General features: G+C 34.7%; 1 protein-coding gene across 31 annotated transcripts in view; it reads right to left on the bottom strand.

Annotated features, from left to right (window-relative positions):
- The window catches only part of PDE1A (phosphodiesterase 1A), a 366,044-nt gene that overhangs the window by 91,063 nt on the left and 252,861 nt on the right, over nt 1-22,120 (bottom strand). For all 31 annotated transcript variants that reach the window (XM_067741316.1, XM_067741315.1, XM_067741312.1 and 28 more), the window contains 5 exons: nt 19,391-19,573; nt 14,377-14,443; nt 11,310-11,426; nt 10,326-10,466; nt 2,458-2,558 (listed from right to left, as the gene is read on the bottom strand). In XM_067741316.1, the coding sequence (XP_067597417.1) occupies nt 2,458-2,558; nt 10,326-10,466; nt 11,310-11,426; nt 14,377-14,443; nt 19,391-19,573 (609 nt within the window). The remainder of the gene's footprint in view (nt 1-2,457; nt 2,559-10,325; nt 10,467-11,309; nt 11,427-14,376; nt 14,444-19,390; nt 19,574-22,120) is intronic.

Genomic DNA, 22,120 nt, shown 5'->3' with positions numbered 1-22,120 from the left:
ATTTCATTGTTTGAATTTCAACTCTCCCTCTGTCCCTGTCAAGGGGCCATAATTTTCAAGTCCATCCATTTAAGACTGTAAAAGATTGACTGTTATATGTCTGTCTCTGCCCATGGGAGCAGAGTTATGTAAATAGACTGGATTGAGAGTAAGTGTCCCTCATCTCAGCTTCTCAACCCTGCTATTGCCATCAGCTGACTATGTGCATATAGTTAGGTAATTTCACCTATTAAGATCTTTGTTTTCTTTTCTTAGACTGTGAGGCTTAGACCAGATGATCTATAATGTGGACCTCAGTCACCGTAGGATCCCTTGAAGCTCTAAAATGTTCAGTATTTGTTTTTTTGTTTGTTTTTTGCAGTACGCGGGCCTCTCACTAATGTGGCCTCTCCTGTTGCAGAGCAAAGGCTCCGGACGCGCAGGCTCAGCGGCCATGGCTCATGGGCCCAGCTGCTCCACGGCATGTGGGATCATCCCGGACCGGGGCATGAACCTGCGTCCCCTGCATCGGCAGGCAGACCCTCAACCACTGCGCCACCAGGGAAGCCCTAAAATGTTCAGTATTTTAATAAAATGTTCCATGCTCCCCACATCAAAACAACAAATTCCTATAGCTGGAAAATCAATTTTTAGAAATATTGCTCTTAAAATACAAATGAACAGACCACACAAAAACCTGCACATGAACATTTATGGCAGCTTTTTCATAAATGCCAAAATTTGGAGGAAACCAAGACATCCTTCAATAGTAGAATACGTGAACTCTGGTACATCCATGCAATGGAATATTATTCAGCAGTAAAAAGAAATGAGCTATCAAGTCATGAAAAGACATAGAGGAACCTTAAATGCATATTGTTAAGTGGAAGAAGCCAGTTTGAAAAGGCTTCATACTGCATGATTTCGAATACATGACATTTTGGAAAAGGCAAAACTAGAGATCTTAAGATCAGTGATTGCCATGGGTAAAGGGGGAAGGAGGGAGGGAGGAATGAAAAGATGAAGCTCAGGGGACTTTTTAGGGCAGTGAAACTATTGTGGATGATACTATAATGGTGGATACATGGCATTATACATTTGTAAAGCCCATAAAATGTATAACACAAACAGCAAACCAAAATGCAGGCTATAGATTTTAGCTAATAATAATGTATCAATATTGGTTTATCGATTGTAACAAATGTACCACACCTGATGTAAGATGTTAGCACTAGGTGAAAATGTGGGGTTGGGGAAGGAGTATGTGGAAACTCTGTACTTTCTGTTCAATTTTTATGTAAACCTAAATCTACTCTAAGGAATAAAGTCTATTAATTTAAAAAAACAAACAAACAAAAAATAACTGGGTTTAGTTTTCCCTCAACAAGAATAGAGAGCTCTACAGTAGTTCCAGAAAGAAACCAGTCTCTCGACTTACATCTCCATCTTAAGCATCTCTGACTAGTGAAAGACACAGAAATTCAGGATCCTATGCAAACAAGTGAATTGGATCCTGATGGGTCTTAAACCAAATTCTGTTTCCCGGGTACTGAAATCTCTTTTCAGCCAAAAAGAGCTTAGAGCCCCTTTCTATTATGGACTGAATTGTGTTCCCCCAAATTTATATGTGTATGGTCCTAACCCCAGTACCTTAGAATGTGACGTATTTGGAGATAAGGCCTTTAAAGAGATAATTAATGTTAAAAGAGGTCAAAGGGTGGGCCCTAATCCAATATGACTGATGTCTTATAAGAAGAGGAAGAGACCCTGAGGTATGTTCAAGCACAGAAAAAAGGTCATGTGAGGACACAGCAAGAAGTCAGCCATCTGCAAGCCAAGGGGAGAGACCTAAGAAGAAACCAAACTTGCTAACACTTTGATCTTGCATGTCCAGTCTTCAGAACTGTGAGAAAATGCCTGTTATTTAAACCACCCAATCTGTAGTATTATGTAATATTTGTAACAGACTAATGCACCTCTACTCTGGTATTTTGATTCTAATAACTGCCATTATCACCATAATTAAAAATCCAATTTTCTAATTAGTTTAAATTTAATATTGCATGCTAACCTGGAAATAAGATTTCTTTGATCTTTAGATTTTTTTTCAGAAGCGGAACTTCATTACTTTCAAATATATAATGACACCAGACTGAGGCCGTGAACAATAATATTGTAAGATTTGTCCCAGTGAATAAATGTCTGAGTTGTGTGATAGTTTAGTGCAAGTTCTGGGCAAAGAAAAATTATCTTATACATTTTTATGTTCTGTAAATTGCTAAATATGCCACCAAAATGCAAGATTCTTGATAAATAAGAATTGCTGATTGAGGTGTTTCAAGCTTAAGGCATTTTGCTAAAATCCATTCTTATTAGACATCTTCATTATTATTTTGAAATCCTCTTAAAAATAAGTAATATTCAGAAGAATAAATTTCAAGTTTTAACTTAGAAAAGTTAATCCTTTATCTAACTTACCTTGTCTGAATATGAAAATTGTTTGTAGTTCCCGTATGCTCATAATCATGAATGGCAGCAGCAAAGACCATTGCTAAAATTTCCAGTTCAGTGAGCCAGTGCTATTAAATTAAACAAAGATTCCATCATATCAAAAAGCAGAGTCAATGTTGTCTTTCTAAAAAATAAATATTTTCATTGCACACAGTATAAATCAATATATAAAACTGTTACATGAATTTTAAATAATTTTTTCCCTATTTTACCTCCATTAGTTGTGCATAATGGATTCTTCATGAGGCTGATGATTGTTTCATGGCTTGTTAAGTTAAAAATTCAGACATTATAATTTTCCTTGTTAATTGGAAAAGAAGTAATTTTCTATGATTTAAAAGGTGAACTCTAAATGGATTTTGAATTTACAGCCTTACCAATTTGGGATCTCATGAAATCATTTCAGTTTAGTGATTTTTTAACATATAACTCATACAACACTAAAATGTCTTTTAGCACAACTTTTGTAGAAGACCCTACTATTAGAAAATTTTCCACCTGTGAGTTGAAAATATTCACTTTGGTCATTAGAGAAACTGAACTTAGTTTTTATATTTAGAGATTTAGAAGAGATTCCAAGAATTTATCAAGTTTGTTCTTCATGATACATATATTCTATGACTATACAATTAAACTTAATAGCAATGAAAGAATAAATGCTTTCACGTAAAATCCAGAGCACTGCTTCATATACATTGATTTTTTTGTTGTTGTTATCAATTGGATGGTTTTAATAAAATTTCTCTACTGTTATAAGTCCATTTAGGTAATTTGATAGTTTATTCATTACTCACATTTTGCATAACACTTTAACTGCATTGTTCAATATGATAATCACATATGACTATTTAAATTAAAAATAAATAAAATTAAGTTCACTTTTTCAGTTGCAGTAGCCACATTTCAACTGCTCAATAGTGGCAAGTGGTTATCTTATAGAACAGTACAGATACAAAATATTTGCATCACCACAGAAAGTTCTATTGGAGAGCGCTGTAAGTAGGTGGTACTTGATGGTAAGAATAGAGGATCCAAAGTGATGTGGAACTTGCTCTTAGTGGTTTTATGCCATACACTTGAAAAAAAGACCTTGCACAAAGCAGCAGAAGAATATAAAGTACATGCATACTTGATGAAAACTCACAGAATAGAAGGGCAGATAGGACACCTATTTGGTGGCAGTGGATCTTGGAAGAAGGATGGACAAAGATTGGTAGCTAAATGCAAGGTTGGAAACAGAGAGATTCTAAATAGAAAGAGTAAATATGGAATGATACTATAGAGGCCTGTACGGAAATTGAATTGTTAATAGTACAATTGTGTTGGAGAGTCAAGTGAAGTGAGATTGAAGGTGGAGTATGGGAAAGAATTGATAAGCTACCTTGATTAGAGCTGATGAATTAAGATTTTGAATAAAAGGCAACAGGAAGCCACTGTAGGTCCATGGGTCTAACAGTGGAGGTGACACTGTTGAGTCTCATGATTGCTAAAGGCACAGTCTTATTCATCTTTGCTCCTTTCATATAACCCATCATGGTATTTGGCACATAGTAGGAACTTGGCATTTGTCTGTTGAATTGAATTTCACTAGTTTTGCATTTGGAGGAGTTAATTGGGAATAGTGGAAAGAGACTGTGGAATCAGAGAATCCTGATTTTATGCCTTGTTAATCCTCAGGCAAATAAGCTATTTACCCTCTCAGGCACAGTTTCCATGAAAATAAAATTAGTGATCATTCCCCTGTGGACTTTAAAAGAAATTTAAAGTTGATGTATGTGCTGTGCCTATTACAAGTCTTAATATACAGTAAAATACAGAATAAATGGCATTTTACTGAACTTATTACTTTAAATACATTGTTTAAGGTATTGAATCTGGAAAATAATAATGAGCTAACATATCTTTAGTGATTGCAATTCAAGAATAAATGCCTCACAGTTGGATGACTGAAGCAGAAATAATTTTTAGAACTAAGGAGAGTTGATATAACTAGCTGCACTGTGTTTATAGGTGCATTTAATTGTGAGTCATTAAAAGGAAGGAAATTACCTCATTAAAGGTCTATATTAGAGGCTGAACTGGGACTGAGCCTCCAATGTCCCCACTGAGACTGTGGAATTAAACACCATGAACTGAATAGCAATTGAAGTTAAACCAGATTTTGTAACCCCAGAAATCCATTGTTTTAATAAAGAAAATTGTTATTAGAAAAAAAATCACCTATTTTCTTAAGTATTTCCTATTAGTTATATTTAAGATTTACAGACTTACCTGTGATTTTTAAAAAGCAATATTCTATATCTACTACGATAATATAGAATATGAAGCGCAATTGTAAAAATAATTAAATTAGGAAATAAGAGCTGAATTTTAATTATAGATTATCTCATAAGTATTTAAAATTATTATCTTTCTAACTTTCAAAATTGATTATACATGTTTCCTGTTTTTAGTCTCATTAATCTCTGCCTCCTATAAATAGTACTTCCTTCATCAATTCATCTTACTTATTGCCACAGTATAGTCTTAACAATTAAGTTTACATTATAAACTAGTTTGGGAAGAGAGAAACATTGAACATTCACACTTAATTGAAAAATACATCTATTTCATATTAGTGAAAGTAGAATTGGGGGCTGATTTTTATGTCCTTAGTTGACAATTCATTTTACACTGGTGTTGAATGAGAATTCTAACTCAGAAAATGGTTGCTTAAATTCATGAATTTTGTAAATTACTCATGATGACAAGTCAGAGAGAATAAGTCTGAATCATATCATTCTTCCCAACTAGAACAGTGGTCAGTACATAACCTAAGTTCTTCTGATTCTTAATAGGCAGAAATAAAGGGTTAAAATGAAGAGTCATGAGCAGTGTAGACATTGTGCTTCATCTAAACTGCATTTTGCCTAGAGAATTGCTCAGGTAGACTTGCTGTAAAAAGCTCAGTCCTCAAATTATACCGGAGAGAGACATTGACTTCCATTAATAGCATGTACAATGTTGATGGAAAGAAAGGAGAAAGAACTAACATTAACTGGACTTTTTAGGTAGATGGTTTCATTTAATTTTTATAATCACCCTATTTACCATTTACTAGGTAAATGTTTTAAATCTTATTTGGCAAATAACACAGCTGAAGCCTAAAGAATTGAATCAACCTGCCAAAAGTCACATAGCTCTCAAGTGGCAGAGCAGGAATTCAAACTAAAATCTGTCTGATTCCAAAATTTCTGTTCTTTCCACAGATCACAATATTCCTTCCTTCTATGGATGACAATAGCCTCCATTATTCCAGGGTGGTAATATGCTGAATACATTCTTCTAAGATTTCAAAAGCAGAATTTCTAGATAATTTAACTAAATATACTGATAGGTAGAGAAGCTAACAAAGCTTTAAGACTTAGGATGTAATTTTCATATCTGAATTATTTAATGTTTGTGTGTGTGTGTGTGTGTGTGTGTGTGTGTGTGTGTGTGTATGATAGAGAATGTATATGTGTATATGTATAGGCCTGGGAGAATTTTAGGTCAGAAAATCACATTGACATATTAGATGCCGGTGTGTCTAAAAGGGCGTAATTAACAACCCCTTTAGCTTACGTGATAGGTAGGGTCGGACCTTTTTTTCTCTATCCCTTTGAATAGACTGAAGTACCTTGCTATAACTTACTCAATATGGAAAGTGAGTATATTATAATAATATTAACATATAATACACATAAGTTAATATATAATATATAAATTACTAATAATTTTTACTAATAGCTATTATGTTTCAGGAACTAGGTTAGGATTACACATATGATATCATTACTCCTCACTGTTGTACTACAAGGTAGTTGGTATTATTAACCACATTTTAGTGACAAGGGAACGATATGGAGAGCAAGTGAGCTAGGAAGTGGGGAAGTAGGGTTTTAAATCTGTGTTTGCTTGCCTTGAAAGCCCACACTCTTCCCACTTTTCCAAACACTGTTGTATTGGAAGCCATTTACAAGAACAGAATTTCCATGTAGTTTGCAGAACAGAGACATAGTGGCGAATTTCTGTAGATTGGAGAAAAATTAAGTAATTTGAGTGTGAGGGGCTATTTCTGGGTGTAGTCGGTGGACTACAAGTTCCAAAGGAATAGTTTTCAAGTTATCTCTTTTTCTTCTACTCTCAGTATTAGAGGGAACACAGTGCCAGGAGCCCTGAAATACAAGTGTTCCCTTGCCAAGGCCCTCAGATGATTTCATATTCAAAAAGACATTTGGAAGTGGCTTGGCAGCATTCGGTGAAGCATTTGCTCTTTAGCAAATGGATCGAGCTACCACACACCCCTATCACCGTGGCACTACACGTGGCTACAAATTAATTAAGTGACAAACGGAGAGAGAGGGAGACAGAGGGTGTCCTGGCATCCTCTCTGCACTGCCTATTCCCAGGCCTGAGAGTGTCCCAATATGACATTAACAAACTGAAGGACAATGGTTTCATCCCAATCCCTTTCAGGCAATGGTCCTGCGAACATTTTGCAGGTGACAGGCTGCACTAGTTATCTGACAGTGCTGGGCTGCTACTGGAGTGCTCCATAAATGTCATACTGATAAAACCATCTTGAAACAGCAGGAGATGACTAAAACACTAAAGTAAGTGACCCTGTCTTCTCCATATCAAAGCCCAGGGGTTTCAGTTAAATGAATATTTCTGTAATGCTTTGTTTTTTGTTTCAAAGAACGAACACATTCATATGTATGAAAACTAATACTCTCCTACTACCATTTTTTTAATCTAAAGAAAAGCTTATTAAAATAACTTGCAAAAAACCCTCAAGCTGGCAATGTAACATAGTTTTGACAAAATAGTCAATAAACTGAAAATTCATTTTGCCTTTCCTTTCATCATCAATCATAAAATTTCTCATTAGTTTAAATATATTTTCCCAATCCTGGACAACACTGACAGTCTTCCACCCGACTATTTTTGTAATGGCCAAACTAAGGGATAAGTGAAGAGTCCACCGACACTTTTTTCGGTAAAGGATGAATAAATTTAGAAATGTTTCTAAATCAAACCTGCTAAAGTAGAGTGAAGTTATATATCTCAAAAAGTGACTATGTGATCTTTACTAACAACTTTAGCTTTCTAAGAGTCATGCCAGGCTGGGCCAGATTTCCCCGGTCTTCCAGAGAAGTTGGAATGGCTTGTTAGATCCTGGAACAAGTCTTCCTTGCAAGTCTGAGGGTAAATGCACATTGCAGATTTGCATTTCTCTATTTACCCACCAATATAGCATCCCTCATCTGTTCAATGTCACCTTCAGAACAGAGGTTCTGAAGCTGAACTAGGAGTCTCTTATTTGGTTCCCTTTACACTTGTGGTACTTAAGCAAAAATGTATTTCAAAACAAAATCCTGGTTTCCTAACAGCCTGAAATGGCATATATCTTCTGGTTGTACTTCATAATTAAAGCAGAGATTTTTTTTATACCAAAGTAGGCATTACTTTTCCACTCCATTTTGTTCTGAGGAAACTTAATTAGTACAGTTTCTGTTTCAGACTAACACTTAAATATTTCATTTTTCAGTTAACTTTTCAAAGCCACAGAATTCAGGGAAGAGGAAATGCCAAACACTTGAAATGAAAACCACCTCACAATCAGATTTAATTCCAAGGCCTTAGAAAGGAAAAGCAAATCTAACCAGGAAGATGTTAAAGCAAGTTTTTCAAGTGTTAACAGCATTTGCAGCTGTCAGGAGGCACTTTGCTCTTCACACTAATTGCCGCGTATATCAAACCAAATGAAAACACAGAGTTCAAGAAACAGCTCTGACAATGAAGACTTATTAAACCAACAGAGCTTTAAAATAATTTGTGTGTATGTGTGTGTGCACACGCACACATGCTAGAAAGAGAAACAAATAGAAAGTTACATATACTACTTTAAAAAAGCTTACAATATTTCGAAGCTATATCTTTGAAAGTTTGAGTTTCTACTTATTATTGCTAAGTTCTACTCCCTCCCTTTAAATGTCAAATCAGACTCCTGGAATGAATGGTGAGTAAACTTCAACCAAGGACCACGTTCAGCCATGACTGCATTTGATTTGGCTCGATGGGCACATTTATATCTTAACTGGGTGATAGCCACATTTACATCTTAAAAAGAGAAAACAAAGGTATAAGGTTAACATCACATATAATTCAGCCTTCTAGAAGGCCACAAGAGAGTCATGCATCAGTGAAGGTTTTTGAGATTTTTACCTCCCCATAGTAGGCATTAACTCCAAAGCAGGCTATAATTACTTAGTGATCCTGCCAATATAATGCATATTTCTATTGAACTGGTAGTGATATTCGAAGAAAATTCTTCATTAAAATCCCAGCTGAGCTCCCAGCTATTAGCCATTATCAACTGCCAGCCATGTGAGTGAACCACTGTGGATGTCTTGCCCAGTGATGTCCTCAGGTGTCTTTGACCATAGTTGCTAGCTGGTCACAATCACACAAGAGACCCCAAATGAGAACCTTCTAGTTGGGACCCTTCTAACCACAGACACCCATGAGAAACAATGATAAATTATTGTTTTAAGCCACTGAGTTTAGAGTAGTTTGTTTTGGAGAAAACAGATAATTGGAACACGGGGCAGGAGTGGAATCTGAGCCCAAGGCATTGATGGATCTGCAACATTTTGGAGGCAAAAAAGATGGAGAAGTAAAATAGATAATTTCTTCATTCATCACGTGAGACACCTTTGGATGAATCATAGCAAAGGGATCTTATGTGTAGGAAACCACACACTGGATTCTGGAGGAAAATGTATACAATTATCATCTGTATACAATAAACTTGGAGAATCATGTACCTGCTACAAGTTTTCAAGATCTTCAGGACTCTATACTGTGGCCCTAAGGGCTTTGTGTGGGACCAGGTAAGGAACACAGTCTCTGGGGCAGAATGATGAGATATGGAGGAGTACTAGTTACACAGATCTGAATGCCAATGAGACTTACCAATAAAAAGAATGTGACTTTTGAAATCTAAACAGGTAGGCAATGTAAATTATGAGGTTTGGTGGACCATTCTACTTATATGCATTTTATGGTACTGCTTCAGCCTAGGTTGATACATGAGGAATCAAAAATGTACTCAGATTCTGGGGATCTCACATGGCTCATACCCTTTTGAACCCATCCCAGTTTGGAACCTTCAGAAGGAAGGACTTCCCATCCCTTTTTATCCCTTGGAAGTAATCCTATGCTCTAAGACACTATAGAAATTCTAGGCAGTCCCAGACTTCCCAACATCTACTCATTTTTGTTCCAGGGTTTGCACTGCTGAACCATTTATTCACTCATCAACTGATTCGTTCAAATACAAAGAGAAGGAAGAAGAATTCGGAAAAATCCAAATGAATAATTTCCAAAAATCCCTATTAGGATTTGATTGTAATTAGCAATGCAAACATGTAAAAGAGAAAAAGCTACTGAGCTCAGCTTGGGTGATGAAAGGAGGGGAGAGCACTACAACTAACTTTTATTCTAAAGAATTTTTCTCTAGGTCACTTTTCTGGGGGTTGATACCTATGGGAAAAGGAATTTACAAATGAAAAATGTTACATAGTCCAAATTTTGAAAAATTTGCGGTCTATTTTTATTTGCTTCTGGAGATCTTTATTCACTGAGTTAAAATATTTTTTGAAAAATGAATATTGTAAATAACTCATTAACCCTCAAAAATCCAGAAGATTATTACTTATAATACTTTTTTGAGTATTAATGAGACAGTGAGAAGGGAATGGAATTTGATGTTGCAAACTAACAAACTTCAGTTACAAAGACTTTCTTACCATGATACCTGTATGAAGCATTATATAATGCACAGTTTGAGTGACATCAGCTGCATGAATCAAATTGTGATACGGATTTTTGTACTTGCTGTAACCAACTTCTAAAGCTTCTGCAAAGGCAATTAGGCAACAAACAGGAATCTGCAGAAAGTAACAATTATGATTATATTTTGACCAAAAGAGTGGCACTAAATCAACATGAGCACAAAGATGTTTGGGATGGGATACATTAGTGAGTCAGATGTGGGCAGTAGTTTCTTAAAGTTAAATGTGGATTGTTCTGAAAAAACACTTCATTAACCTGTCAGTTTTCAATGCTGAGAAGGATTATAACCCCCAAGTGTTTAATTAAGATAGATGAAATAACTGTCTTACCCATATAGCAATCTTTAAATTTTGTATCTTCCAGAGTCAGATAAGAAGGCTAGTTCTTAAAGGGGTAAAATTTTCCAATTACAACTGGTGAAGTCTAGTTTTTCTATCGGTAATTCAAGGGGGTTAAAATAAATGACCTCCCAGTAAATTCTAACTCTAAAAATAACATGATTCCATAGATACAGGCTCAGAAATCTGAATCAAATCTGTTGCTGAGATGGCTCTAAGTGAAGCTAATTAGAAACCCTTTCATTTCAATTTAAAAAAAGCTGCCAATAATGGTTCATTCTGCATTTTAGGAAAATCATATTTCTTTAAGACATACATTCCAATCTTTACATGAGTGTTCTGTGAATAATTCAGGGGGATGTTTGTATCTTGTTGGAATGAGTCTATCATGGCCTTATGATACCCCAGTGGATATACAGAAATGTCAGTGATTTGTAGAGAATGGCTATATCAAGTGGTGAACTCGTCCCCTTAGTTCTGTGATCTGACAATCCAGAAACATTTTTAAATGAATTGATTAATGACCCAAAGTTCTGCATTTTCATTCTTATTCAGATAACTCATTCTAAGAGCATTTTACTTTTGTTCCATGTTTCTGACCTTGAAACGGTTGATAAGATCATATCTGGTAAATAGTTCATAAATCATAAACTTCAGACTATGTTCTCCACTTGCTTCATTCAAGGCAAATACATCAAAAGACCATTTATCAACATCCTGTAGGAAAAAAAGTAAATATTTTAGTTGGCAATATCATATGATTCTGTTTCTTTCTATGAAAAAATTCTTGGAAAGCTCAGACATTGTACATCCAGCAGGTCAGATTTCAATTCAGCACATCAAACTTCATTTTTACCAGTGTCTGATGTGACAGGGACACTTAGTTTCTGTGGATCCGCAAAAGTGAGGTCAATAATGCTTAAGATCTTCCCCTTAATCCCAAGGTTATCCAACATGATGTAGTAAACCTGATAACTCTATAACACTGCCCATATTCTTAGTCTCTCTCCAAATGCATGCCATAAATCATTTTCCCAGAGTGGGCCTCATTTCAAGGTGGAATTGCAGGTTATGTGGGTGATGTAATTGAGAGAGAGAGGGAAGATAGCCCTAATTTATCATTCCCACCCATCCACCCACCTGCTATGTTGCTTGAAATTCTACCGTTTAAAAGTTACTAATTTGGTTTAAAGATTTGATATTTTATGTCTTTTTTTTTTTAAGATAAAGTTGCCCTAGAGAGACAGAGCTCTCTCTCTCGGTAGAGTACTACTACCTTATTACTCATTCTAACCTTGGCTGATTCATTTTTACTTTCTACCAGGGCCAGATGGTAAGATGAAGGAAGTGGGTCTCTTGATTGAGGGGGAGGTTAGGAATTTTGGCATTTCAGGCAATTCCCCGGGGGAAGTGGCCAGGCCTGTAGGGAAATAGATACCCTAGGAAAGTCCCCCCTAACTGTGGGAAAAGAGGGCAATGAGCAGGTATATCCAACTACTCCAGCCACCTCACGACTTTGATTCAGGTAATTCCAGGACAAAAACTTGCAGAGGGGTCCACAAAATGGACTTGTAGCAAGTGGTATCAGTACATTAAGGAGGTATTAAGTACATCAGTACATTAAGGTAAAGCTTGAGTTGCAACAGTAAATAAATCACTGAAACTTAAAAATCTACATAAATACAGCAGAATCAGTTCTAATGATTATCATTAATTATTAGTAAAGAAGGTCTAGTGTTTGCATACACACAACAGGTTTAGTATTGAACAGTAAGTGGACAACCTTAAAGCTATACATTAATTTTGAATTTGAGCAGGCCCTGTTTAGAACTTCATTCATTTAACACATTTCACAGAGGCCAGCAATACATGCTGTAACATGCTGAAACTAAACTGAAAATCTGATAAAAAGTATCCAAACCATCTCTTAAAACTATTTCTTTCCACAAATAGCAACAATAACATCAAACGTGTTTTTAATCATTTCAAAACACCAGTGAAATATTTTTTGGTTTCCTTGGGTACCTTTGTTAAATTTCTTGCGTTTGGCCCTAATTTGATCCTGAAATACTTGCTTGATCAGTTTGTAAATTTAAAAATCTCTCAAAGTTCTGTTAGAAGGCATTTACCATCAATAAAGCTCAAAGGAGACCAACAAATCTCACCAAATTCCAAAGCTAACACAGAATTAGTTCAGAATGTTACAGGCTGCTATTTACAGTTCCCAGTAGGGGTTTCCCACTGAGTAAAAGCTTAGCTCTCCATTTTGGGGGATTTTTTAAATCAACAATGGTGATTTACATCTGTAAACTACTGCAGATGCTTGGCTTTTACTTTGTCAGATTGAGAACAAACAAGACAAGGAGGTATCTCAGGAAATTAGAATTACTAAAACATTCTTAACTTAGTGATAATTCTCTTCAACCTGTTAGTTCATGATTTCCCTACACTACATTTTAGAAAAATGTTTACATTCTCTCATACCAGAATACTCTGTTAGCTGGTTTCTAAGAAAAATAAATAAAAATAAGTAATTTTCATGCCCACAGTTCAGGAAATAATGAGGATACCAAAATCTCTCAAGAGCCAAGGAGTAATTAATATCTGATAATGTGACATTTCAGTTATACACTTGCCTCTATTATCGCTTTAGAAACATGAATATAAAAAAGCTTCTAAGAAAAACAAACTACCTTTTTAAATGAATAAGATTAAAATCTAATATGCAGCAGAGAAAAAACAAATGCAAAGGGGATGCTTTAAAGGAAATTAAAGAACAAAAGAAAGCAATATAGATTTAAACTGGGAAAGGAGTTTAATAAATCAAAAATAAAATAACCCAGTATATTCTGTTGCTAGTATTCTTTAAATTTGTGGTTAATACAGGAAAACTACCATAAAACTGTTAGAGGAGACAAAGTTGAATTTCCTACCCAAATTAAGTGATGGAATGAAATAAGGAATGTAGAACGATGAGCCTACAAAATGCCTCTTTAGTAATAAAGTCTAGGAATAGTGTGCGCGTGCACACACACACACACATGCAATGGGAACAAGCAAGTCAAAAACTTTCAGAACTTCAGATTTTCAACTCTAGTTATTTCTAACACATATAATACTGCAATTGGGCCTCAGACTAGGGCAGCCACAGGGAAAGCCAGAGACAAAAGATATGAATTTCTTTTTTGTTTCCTTTCTTAATTTTATCTTACTTTTTATATTTTCTCGGACCTAAAATTCTAAACAATTTTACTCCATATACGTTTTGCCTTTAACCATATTTGACTGAAATATCTGTTTATTTATAAAGCATTTAACTCTTTCATAATATACAGTAACAAAATATGTGTATTCTGACAACTGCTGGTGCCATCTCAAAATTGAATTCAAGATCCACCTAAATAAAGCATGAAGAAGAAGAAAACATCACACACACGTGTGTGTGTGTGTATATGTATGTATTGATATAGTTTGTTAGGGTAAATTGATCCTCATTTAAATCTACAATGACTTGAAACACATGACATTTTGTAAATGGTTAAAATATTTTTTACATTCCAACATGTAAGCTGCAGCAAAGACCTATTCTCATTTTCTCCTAGTCCTTTTAAGGAGATTAGAAAAAATGACTAGTTGAAAAACTAAAGTAATTGAACATTTTTTTTACCTTTAATGTTACTATGACAGCTTCTGGATATGTCAACCCAACCATGTGATAGGATTTTCTGTACATTCTGAAAAAGAAAAATAAGTGTATATGTAAAAATCAGTTACTCAAAGTTTTCAGCTATTTCTTAAGAACAAAGAAAAAATTACCTTTGATGTGTTTACCTTGTATCATGTCACAGTCTCCCTTTGTGGCAACAATGATAACTATTGTCACCGCTTATTAAGCATCTACAATGTGACAGATGCAAATAGTACATTTGCATCACAACCACAAAGTCAGTGTGATTTTAGATTCTATGTGAAGAGGTCTTTCCCTAAACGTCATCTTATTAAAAACAGAGACTGTCCTTTGCACGGGCAGCAACAACACCTTTTAGCATGCCACCACATGCATGACAGCACAGTAGTCTTGTTTTGTGTCTATTTGTGTTCCAAAATTCTCAGTCTGGAAGCTGAATGTCATGGAAATGTTTCCTTGATAAATTTTTTTTTCCACAAAGTAAAAATTATAGGAGGGAATATGCACTATCATCAGAATTTACAGAGCCTTTTTTTTAAGTTAAAAATATTGGAGGAGAACATATTGACAAAAATTGCTTAAGTTTGTTCAAATTGTCATTTAATATTATTTAATAAAGATTATCCAGAAAGAACAGGGTGTTTCTATTTTTATAATAGCATCAATAACAAAAATATTTTTTTATTAATCAGTAATTTGTTGGAGTTTTCCAGCTTCCAATGGACAACCAAGATAACTTAAACCAAATATAAGAAACTCCTCCATTGATTCATGCAAAAATAGAATCAACATGATACCCTAATGGGTAGAAATAGCAATAGGTTTCTAATCAGGACTGAAAGGAACATGGCTCCTCCACAAAGTCCTGTGAAGAAAGAATTTAACTGATTATTAATCATGTCCCTTAATTTTTATATTGTTAGTCCACAAGTAAACTGCATTCCTAGACTATACTGAAGTAAACTCTCTTCCCAAGATGTCTGGACAAAACCATAATTTAATGATTATATCTTTAATTTATATTGGGGGGTCAATATAAGAAATATAAGAACATAAGAAAATATTCTGCATCTTTTATAAAACCACTATGGGAGATACTAACCTTTTGATTCAATGTACCTTATATTAAAAATCCTTAAGATATTACTCAGTTTCTATGTACAAGCTATCATTTTTTTCAAGATAATAAAAGCCAAGTAATTCTTCATGTTTTCCTTTTTAATCTTCACTTCTTGGAAGCTCAGAATTAAAATATTGTATTTACTTACATAGAGACTAGACTTCCTTGATAAAGTATCTTCCCATTTTATTACAGAGACCTTGTTACTTTATTTCCATGTTCCCATTTTATGTTTATCTTAAATGACGTTAAATAATTTTTAGGTGTGGCAATCAGTTATCATAAAAATTTATCCTTATCCTCTATCTCAATTGGAAGATTTCTTATAAGAAAAATACCTGTGTTAATTACTCCACTGAGATAGGTATAATTATTCTAATAATGCAGGGCAAGGAAACTATTTAATCACACTACAAAAGACCCAGAAAATAATTGCTGTCAGTAATGATATTTAGTTCCTTTTTTTTTTTTTCAGGAAACAGTCTTTTCTATCTATTTTTTGAATCATTACTAAAAAATGGAAGTATAGGGGAAATGGAAGGATGATGGGCGAGGAAATAAAAAGGTCAGGAATAAGGAACCTTAAAAATTAAGTAACTAAATCAGTGTGACTTCATGGCACAAAAGGCAGTATGATGGAGCAAAGAGCACACATGCTTTGGATCGCAGGTTAGCCAATCACTAGTGTGACCTCTGGAAAGCTATTTAATGTCAGTCATCTGTAAAATGAGGATAATTACATGCTTTTTATGAAGAGTAAATGATATAAAGGCCTAGCATAATATTATAAGTACTTGATACAAGAAAGCCATTATTATCAGTGTTACTGTTCTCATCAATACCATTGGCTCCAATTCTGACGTTCTTCAAGGCTCTTTGGACTCAGTGAGAACTCTGATGTTTCTTAGACTTGTAGCAGGTTGAGAAATGAATATCCCTGTATATTCTCATTATATGGAATGTAAAGAAAGACAAGGAAGAAGATTACTCATCCAAGGAGAAGGAGAAACTTCCCCATTATCATTTTCTAACCCTATAATTGGGAATAGCATATTAGGATGAAAACTTAGAAATAGAAAATTAGGATGGAAAATTAGGACTACTCATTCTGGAATCGAATGAATGTGGGAGAAACCTTAATACAGTGGCCTCACACTTGAGTAAATAATCACTATATTACAAGTTGCTGAAAAAGAATAATGGATTTCCTGTTCTCCTATAGGTGGTTAAAGTCCAGCTGGAAATACGGTAGATTATTCTTGGAAGGTTTTTACTACAGTTACAAAATATAATTCAAAACCTTAAAAAAAAGACCCACTATCTTATGCCAGACACAGTACTAAGCAAGAGACTGTTCAGTGAAGAACAAGAAAAATTTCATGGGGTTAATTCAGTGGCAAAGAGGGACAATAAATAAGAAATAATATATGATTAAAAACAGCACAAAATGCTATAAGGTAAACCACTGGTTGGGATAGAGAAAGTGATGAACAGTATATAGAGTAACCAGGAAAGGCCTCTGGAAAGATAGAAAGGGCTAGCCAGAGTGAAGGGTGGGGAAAATCATTTCTGATAGAGGGAATAGCAGGATTACTGGTCCCAAGGGAAGCAAGAGTTTAGGGATATTCATGGAGTTGAAATCACACTAGTAAAGATATTCAGGTAAGGGTGGAGTAGCATTAGATGAGTCTAGAAGGTAAGGGGGCCTAGTCATGCAAAGCCATGATATAGAAGTTGCCTTTAATACCAAGTGTAATGGTATATCAAGTGAAATGGTAAAAACAATCAGATGGTTTTAAGCTTAAGAATGACAGGAACTAATTTATATTTTAAAAATCACTACAGAATGACTTGTTTGGAGAGGGCAAGTGAGGAAGAGTTGAAAGCTATTGTCATATTTCTGATGGCAGGTGACAAAGGCTCAGTTTGGGGTTGCAGGAGTGGAGTTGAGAAAGTGAGTAGGCTCAGGATACACCGGGGTAAGCAAATTGCCCGGACTTGCTGAGGTATTGATTCTTGGGAGGGGCTGCTTGAGAGAAGACTCAAAAAGACTTTCTAAGTTTCAAGACTGAAGATGATTGTTTTTGAAAATTCAGGATAAACATATCTCACTCTGTTTACACACTTACTAATGGGGATTCAAAAGTAATTTAAAAATTTCATTTCCATGTGTTTTTAGCACACTAATTTCTTTAAGACTGCTTGCTAATTTAGTTACCTTAAGTACGTTTTGATATTTCTGTGTAGCATATAAAAAAACTGAAAGTTTAACGTGTCAATATATTTCACAGAATTTGTCTTGATTTTTCTATTTAATGGGAATGGAAATTTAGTTGGTTTACTTTAATAATTTACATTTCTTTTCAGTTTGCCAAGTTCTGCAATATTTTCTTAAACAAAAAAGACAAAATATACATTCCTTCATTAAAGCAAACATGCACTCTTTTTTCTCTGATTCTCTCACTGACTTTCTGAACTATGATTTAGATGTTTTCGAATTTATATTAAGGAAAATCAATAATGTCATACACTTGCCTAAGTTGTTTTAAAAAATAGGAACATAATTACAAAAATTATTTCTCTCCAGCCCTCTCTACCTCTCTGTTTCAGATTTCTGGTCCCACCTGGCAGAGCTGGGAGCAGTTTATGCACTAGGGGTGGGGGGGTTGTCATCTCACCTAACTCATCATGATTATAAGCTCATAATGGTTATTATGAAGGTTCTTTTATCAAAGCCAACTAGATATAGTCAAGAAGTAGTCAAAATAATTTGAATAATCACTGAGTGGTTGTTATTTTGGATAATATAGTCATAAACCAAGATCCTAGATGCTTCATGTCTTATGGTTATAATACATCTTTAAATCATTTCGAATACTTCTTGCAATGCATTGTCATTTAGATTTTTAGAAACCCAAGAGTGCTTCTCATTGTTCTGTTAGAAGAAGAAAACGAAAGTTTATGAAGTTCATTAGAGGTAATGACTAGAGATGTCTGAAGATAAAAAATGATGTGGTCTCCCTTAAATTTAATTTTAGATACATTGATAAAAAATTTCTCTGTTCCTCGATTTTATTTGTTTCAAAAATGTTAAAATAACCTTTTTATGTATAATTTAATGTAATGTAATTGTTTTTTAATCCAAGGGATTTCTAAGAACTAGTTTTCAACATTGTCAGATATTAGATGTTATTTCAAGTCTTTTCATAGTTTTAGTTCTGAAATATCTTGTTTCCAGACAGAAAAATAAGCTGTCCTCTTAAAGGCTAAAGAATTTAAATTGGGTCATATTAACATGTATTTCACTTTAGAAACTCTGGTGTTTCTAGGGGCCAGCAAGTGACAGAAATGCTTCAGTGACAGAAAGGTTGAAAAGTTCTTCAAGGAAAGTGGACATGAGAGAGCTTTCTTCCACAATGGTAAGAGAATGGTCTTTTCTTTTTAGTGCCAAGAAAAGGCCTGCTTGATTTTGGTATGTAGTATAGAACTTATTTTATTGGGTGTTACATTGTATTTGGGTAAAATTAGGTGTAAAGCATATAAATGTATTATTAGGTGTAAAGCATATAAATGTGTTTATAAATGTATTATAAACAGTTATTCACAAAAGTTCATCTGAGGAGAATGGTCATTCAAAAGCCTTTGCCTTTAGTCTTTATGTCAATTTAAATATAAATGAAAATAATAAATCCAGGACAAGATATTTTTGTTATAGGTAAATTCACCATAAAGTCCTAAATCTGTTCATTCCAATTATACTTATGATTACAGTTTTCCTCAATAAATAAAATACAGGACTCTCATAACTTTGACATAGTAAGTATATTTGCTGTCTTTTAAATTTTGTCTTGAGATACCAACAACTTCACTTACCTTTCCACAAAAATTCCAGCTTGAACAGCATGCACAATGCTCCGAAATCTTGGTTTTTCCTCAGATTTCTTTTTCATCATCCCCATTTTCCGTGTAAAGGTAGAAGCCAACCAGTCCCGGACTTCCAATGGGACCGAATCCGACTGAATGTCACTGAGCTCATCATCAGTATCCAGCAGTCTTCTACAAAAATTTATAGTGGTTAAAGTTTAGGAAAAAGTGAAGAAAAACTAATAACAAAACAAGCATAGCAACAGGATTTAAAGTATAGCAAGTCACTCTCTGATCATCTTTTAATATGAACTGTCTTAAAAAATGATTGGGTTAACATTTTGAAATCTCTGAATTTCTCAAATTGGTCATCTTCTGAGGGCAAAGACTAATGGACTTGAACATTTGAGCATTCCCAAACATTTAAGTACAATGATATGAGTCTGGAGATATCGGTTATATTAATATATTTATAATATATTAATATATAATAATATATTTTCCAATAATAAATGAAACTAATATAAGATAGGGAAGAGAGTTCGTAAACAAAGGTCTATTAAAGGAAGCAACTGGAGTGGAAAGAAAAAGGGGAGTCGAAGCTATAAAAGTTGTCTTATATTTAATAAGCTTGTGTATATTTAGCACAGAAAGTACATGCTATTTGAATAAGGCCTTGGAATTTACAGAAGTCATTCACATGTGTTATTTTATTTGATGGGTATCCCTAAATTTTAGGAAAATAATAACTTGAAAAATAAAGATGAAAACAAGTGGATTATTTTGAAAGCTAATTTTAGGTGATTTAGCCAGTGTCAGGTGGAAAAGTTAAAGCAAATGATGTCTTGAAGGTGGAGATCTGATGGGCTTAGAACTGCTGGCTGAGGAAATCAGCTGTGTGAGGAGGAAGTGACCAGGAGCTGAAAGCACTGCCCTGCCACTCTCCAGTATAAGCTCCAGGTAGATGATGTGGACAGGACTGACCAGTAACAATAGCTGCATTAAGGGTGGGCAGCTCCAGTGATCCAGAACTTCCTAAAGGTCTGAACTGGCAAGATAGTGTGAAAGGCTCCCCACAAAATACAAAAGGGGCTTTACAGAGCAATTGAGCTTTGCCTTCAGGAAGAATACAGGTCAGCTCTGCCCTTTGCTTGACTAGGTTTTTTCCTTGTTGGCGCACCAATTTAATAACTCAGAGCTATTTTTGGCGCACTTTAGCTTTGACCTTTGGGTTCCATTCGCGCTAGTAAATTTCTTTGCACAGAGTGAGGCCTAAGGATTATGAGCCGATGGAAGGAAGGTAGCCAGAGATGACAGCGAGTGCTACAGCCTTCAGAACAAGTCACACATCATCTCCAGAGAGCAAAAACTACCAAAAAGAGACTCAAAAGATAATATGACTTCCTCTATATGCTACTGTTTATAAGCATATCGATGTCAGTCATTTGCCAATATTTATTTTTCATAGTACTAAATAAGTGTGAATGCATTTATGAAATGCCTTATGAAAAACTATATAAAACTTAAGTGCTGGAGTTGTAAAATTATATTTATACATATGAAGATAAAAAAGACATACTTGGAAGTTAATATTGAAGCTGGGATGAAGTGAGAGAGTAGCATTGACATATATATACTACCAAGTGTAAAATGGAAGGCTAGTGGGAAGCTGTTGCATAGCACAGGGAGATCAGCTCGGTGATTTGTGTCCAACTAGAGGGGTGGGAGGGAGAAGCAAGAGGGAGCGGATATGGGGATATATGAATACGTATAGCTGATTCACTTTGTTTGTTGTACAGCAGAAACTGACACAGCATTGCAAAGCAATTATACTCCAATAAAGATATTAAAAAATATTGATTAATACTTACCCTAAATCATATTTAATTCTCATTTGGCTCTTACGTTTGGATGACTTTCGTTTATACTTAACACATGGACATCGTAATTCAGAGCAAAATATTTTTTTTCTACTTTTGACCATTTAAAATTAGATTCCTTAGCCAATTACGGCAAGTCACTACACTACATGGTTTGAAAATTTCAGGGCTTATGCCATTTCTATTATTCCTCATGCAGTGATCAAATAAAACCACAGAGCAGGACAGATGGAATGGGAATCATTGTGCTATAATCCTGTGATGTCACCATGCTCCAGGAATTCTACTGCTATCTTGTTTTATTAGCTACTCTAAGTACAATGACAGACACATAGTAATGGTTGTCAATTGCTCCTTTGCAAATCTGATGTGGATGACTTTAGGGCTATATGTCCTAAAATCATAAATTATCCATGACAGATCATCAAATATGACAAAATTAGCATATGAAAATGAGAGTTCATATAGGGATGTGGTACCCAGGAGTCTGGCAATCCCTTAGTCATGATGCATGATGTCATTTATTGAAAATGAAATAAGATATAGTTTCAGGGAAAAAAGAGTGATATAGATTAATTAATGAATATAGAAATAAAGGAGGAGAGTACATAAAGAGAAAAGCATGAAATATTCTATTGTATAACTAAAAAAGGAAATCTTGGAAAAACAAAAAATACCTCTGTGATGGTTAATTTTATATGTTCACATGGCTAGGTTATGATGCTTAGTTGTCTGGTCAAACACCAGTCTAGATGTTGCTGTGAAGGTATATTTTAGATGTGATTAACATTTAAATCAATAGACTGAGTAGAGCAGACTACCCTCTATAATGTGAGTGGGCCTGATCCAATCAATTAAA

Source organism: Pseudorca crassidens, chromosome 6 (assembly GCF_039906515.1).
Source record: "Pseudorca crassidens isolate mPseCra1 chromosome 6, mPseCra1.hap1, whole genome shotgun sequence".
NCBI lineage: Eukaryota > Metazoa > Chordata > Mammalia > Artiodactyla > Delphinidae > Pseudorca > Pseudorca crassidens.
This window is presented reverse-complemented; position numbering and strand designations above follow the sequence as displayed.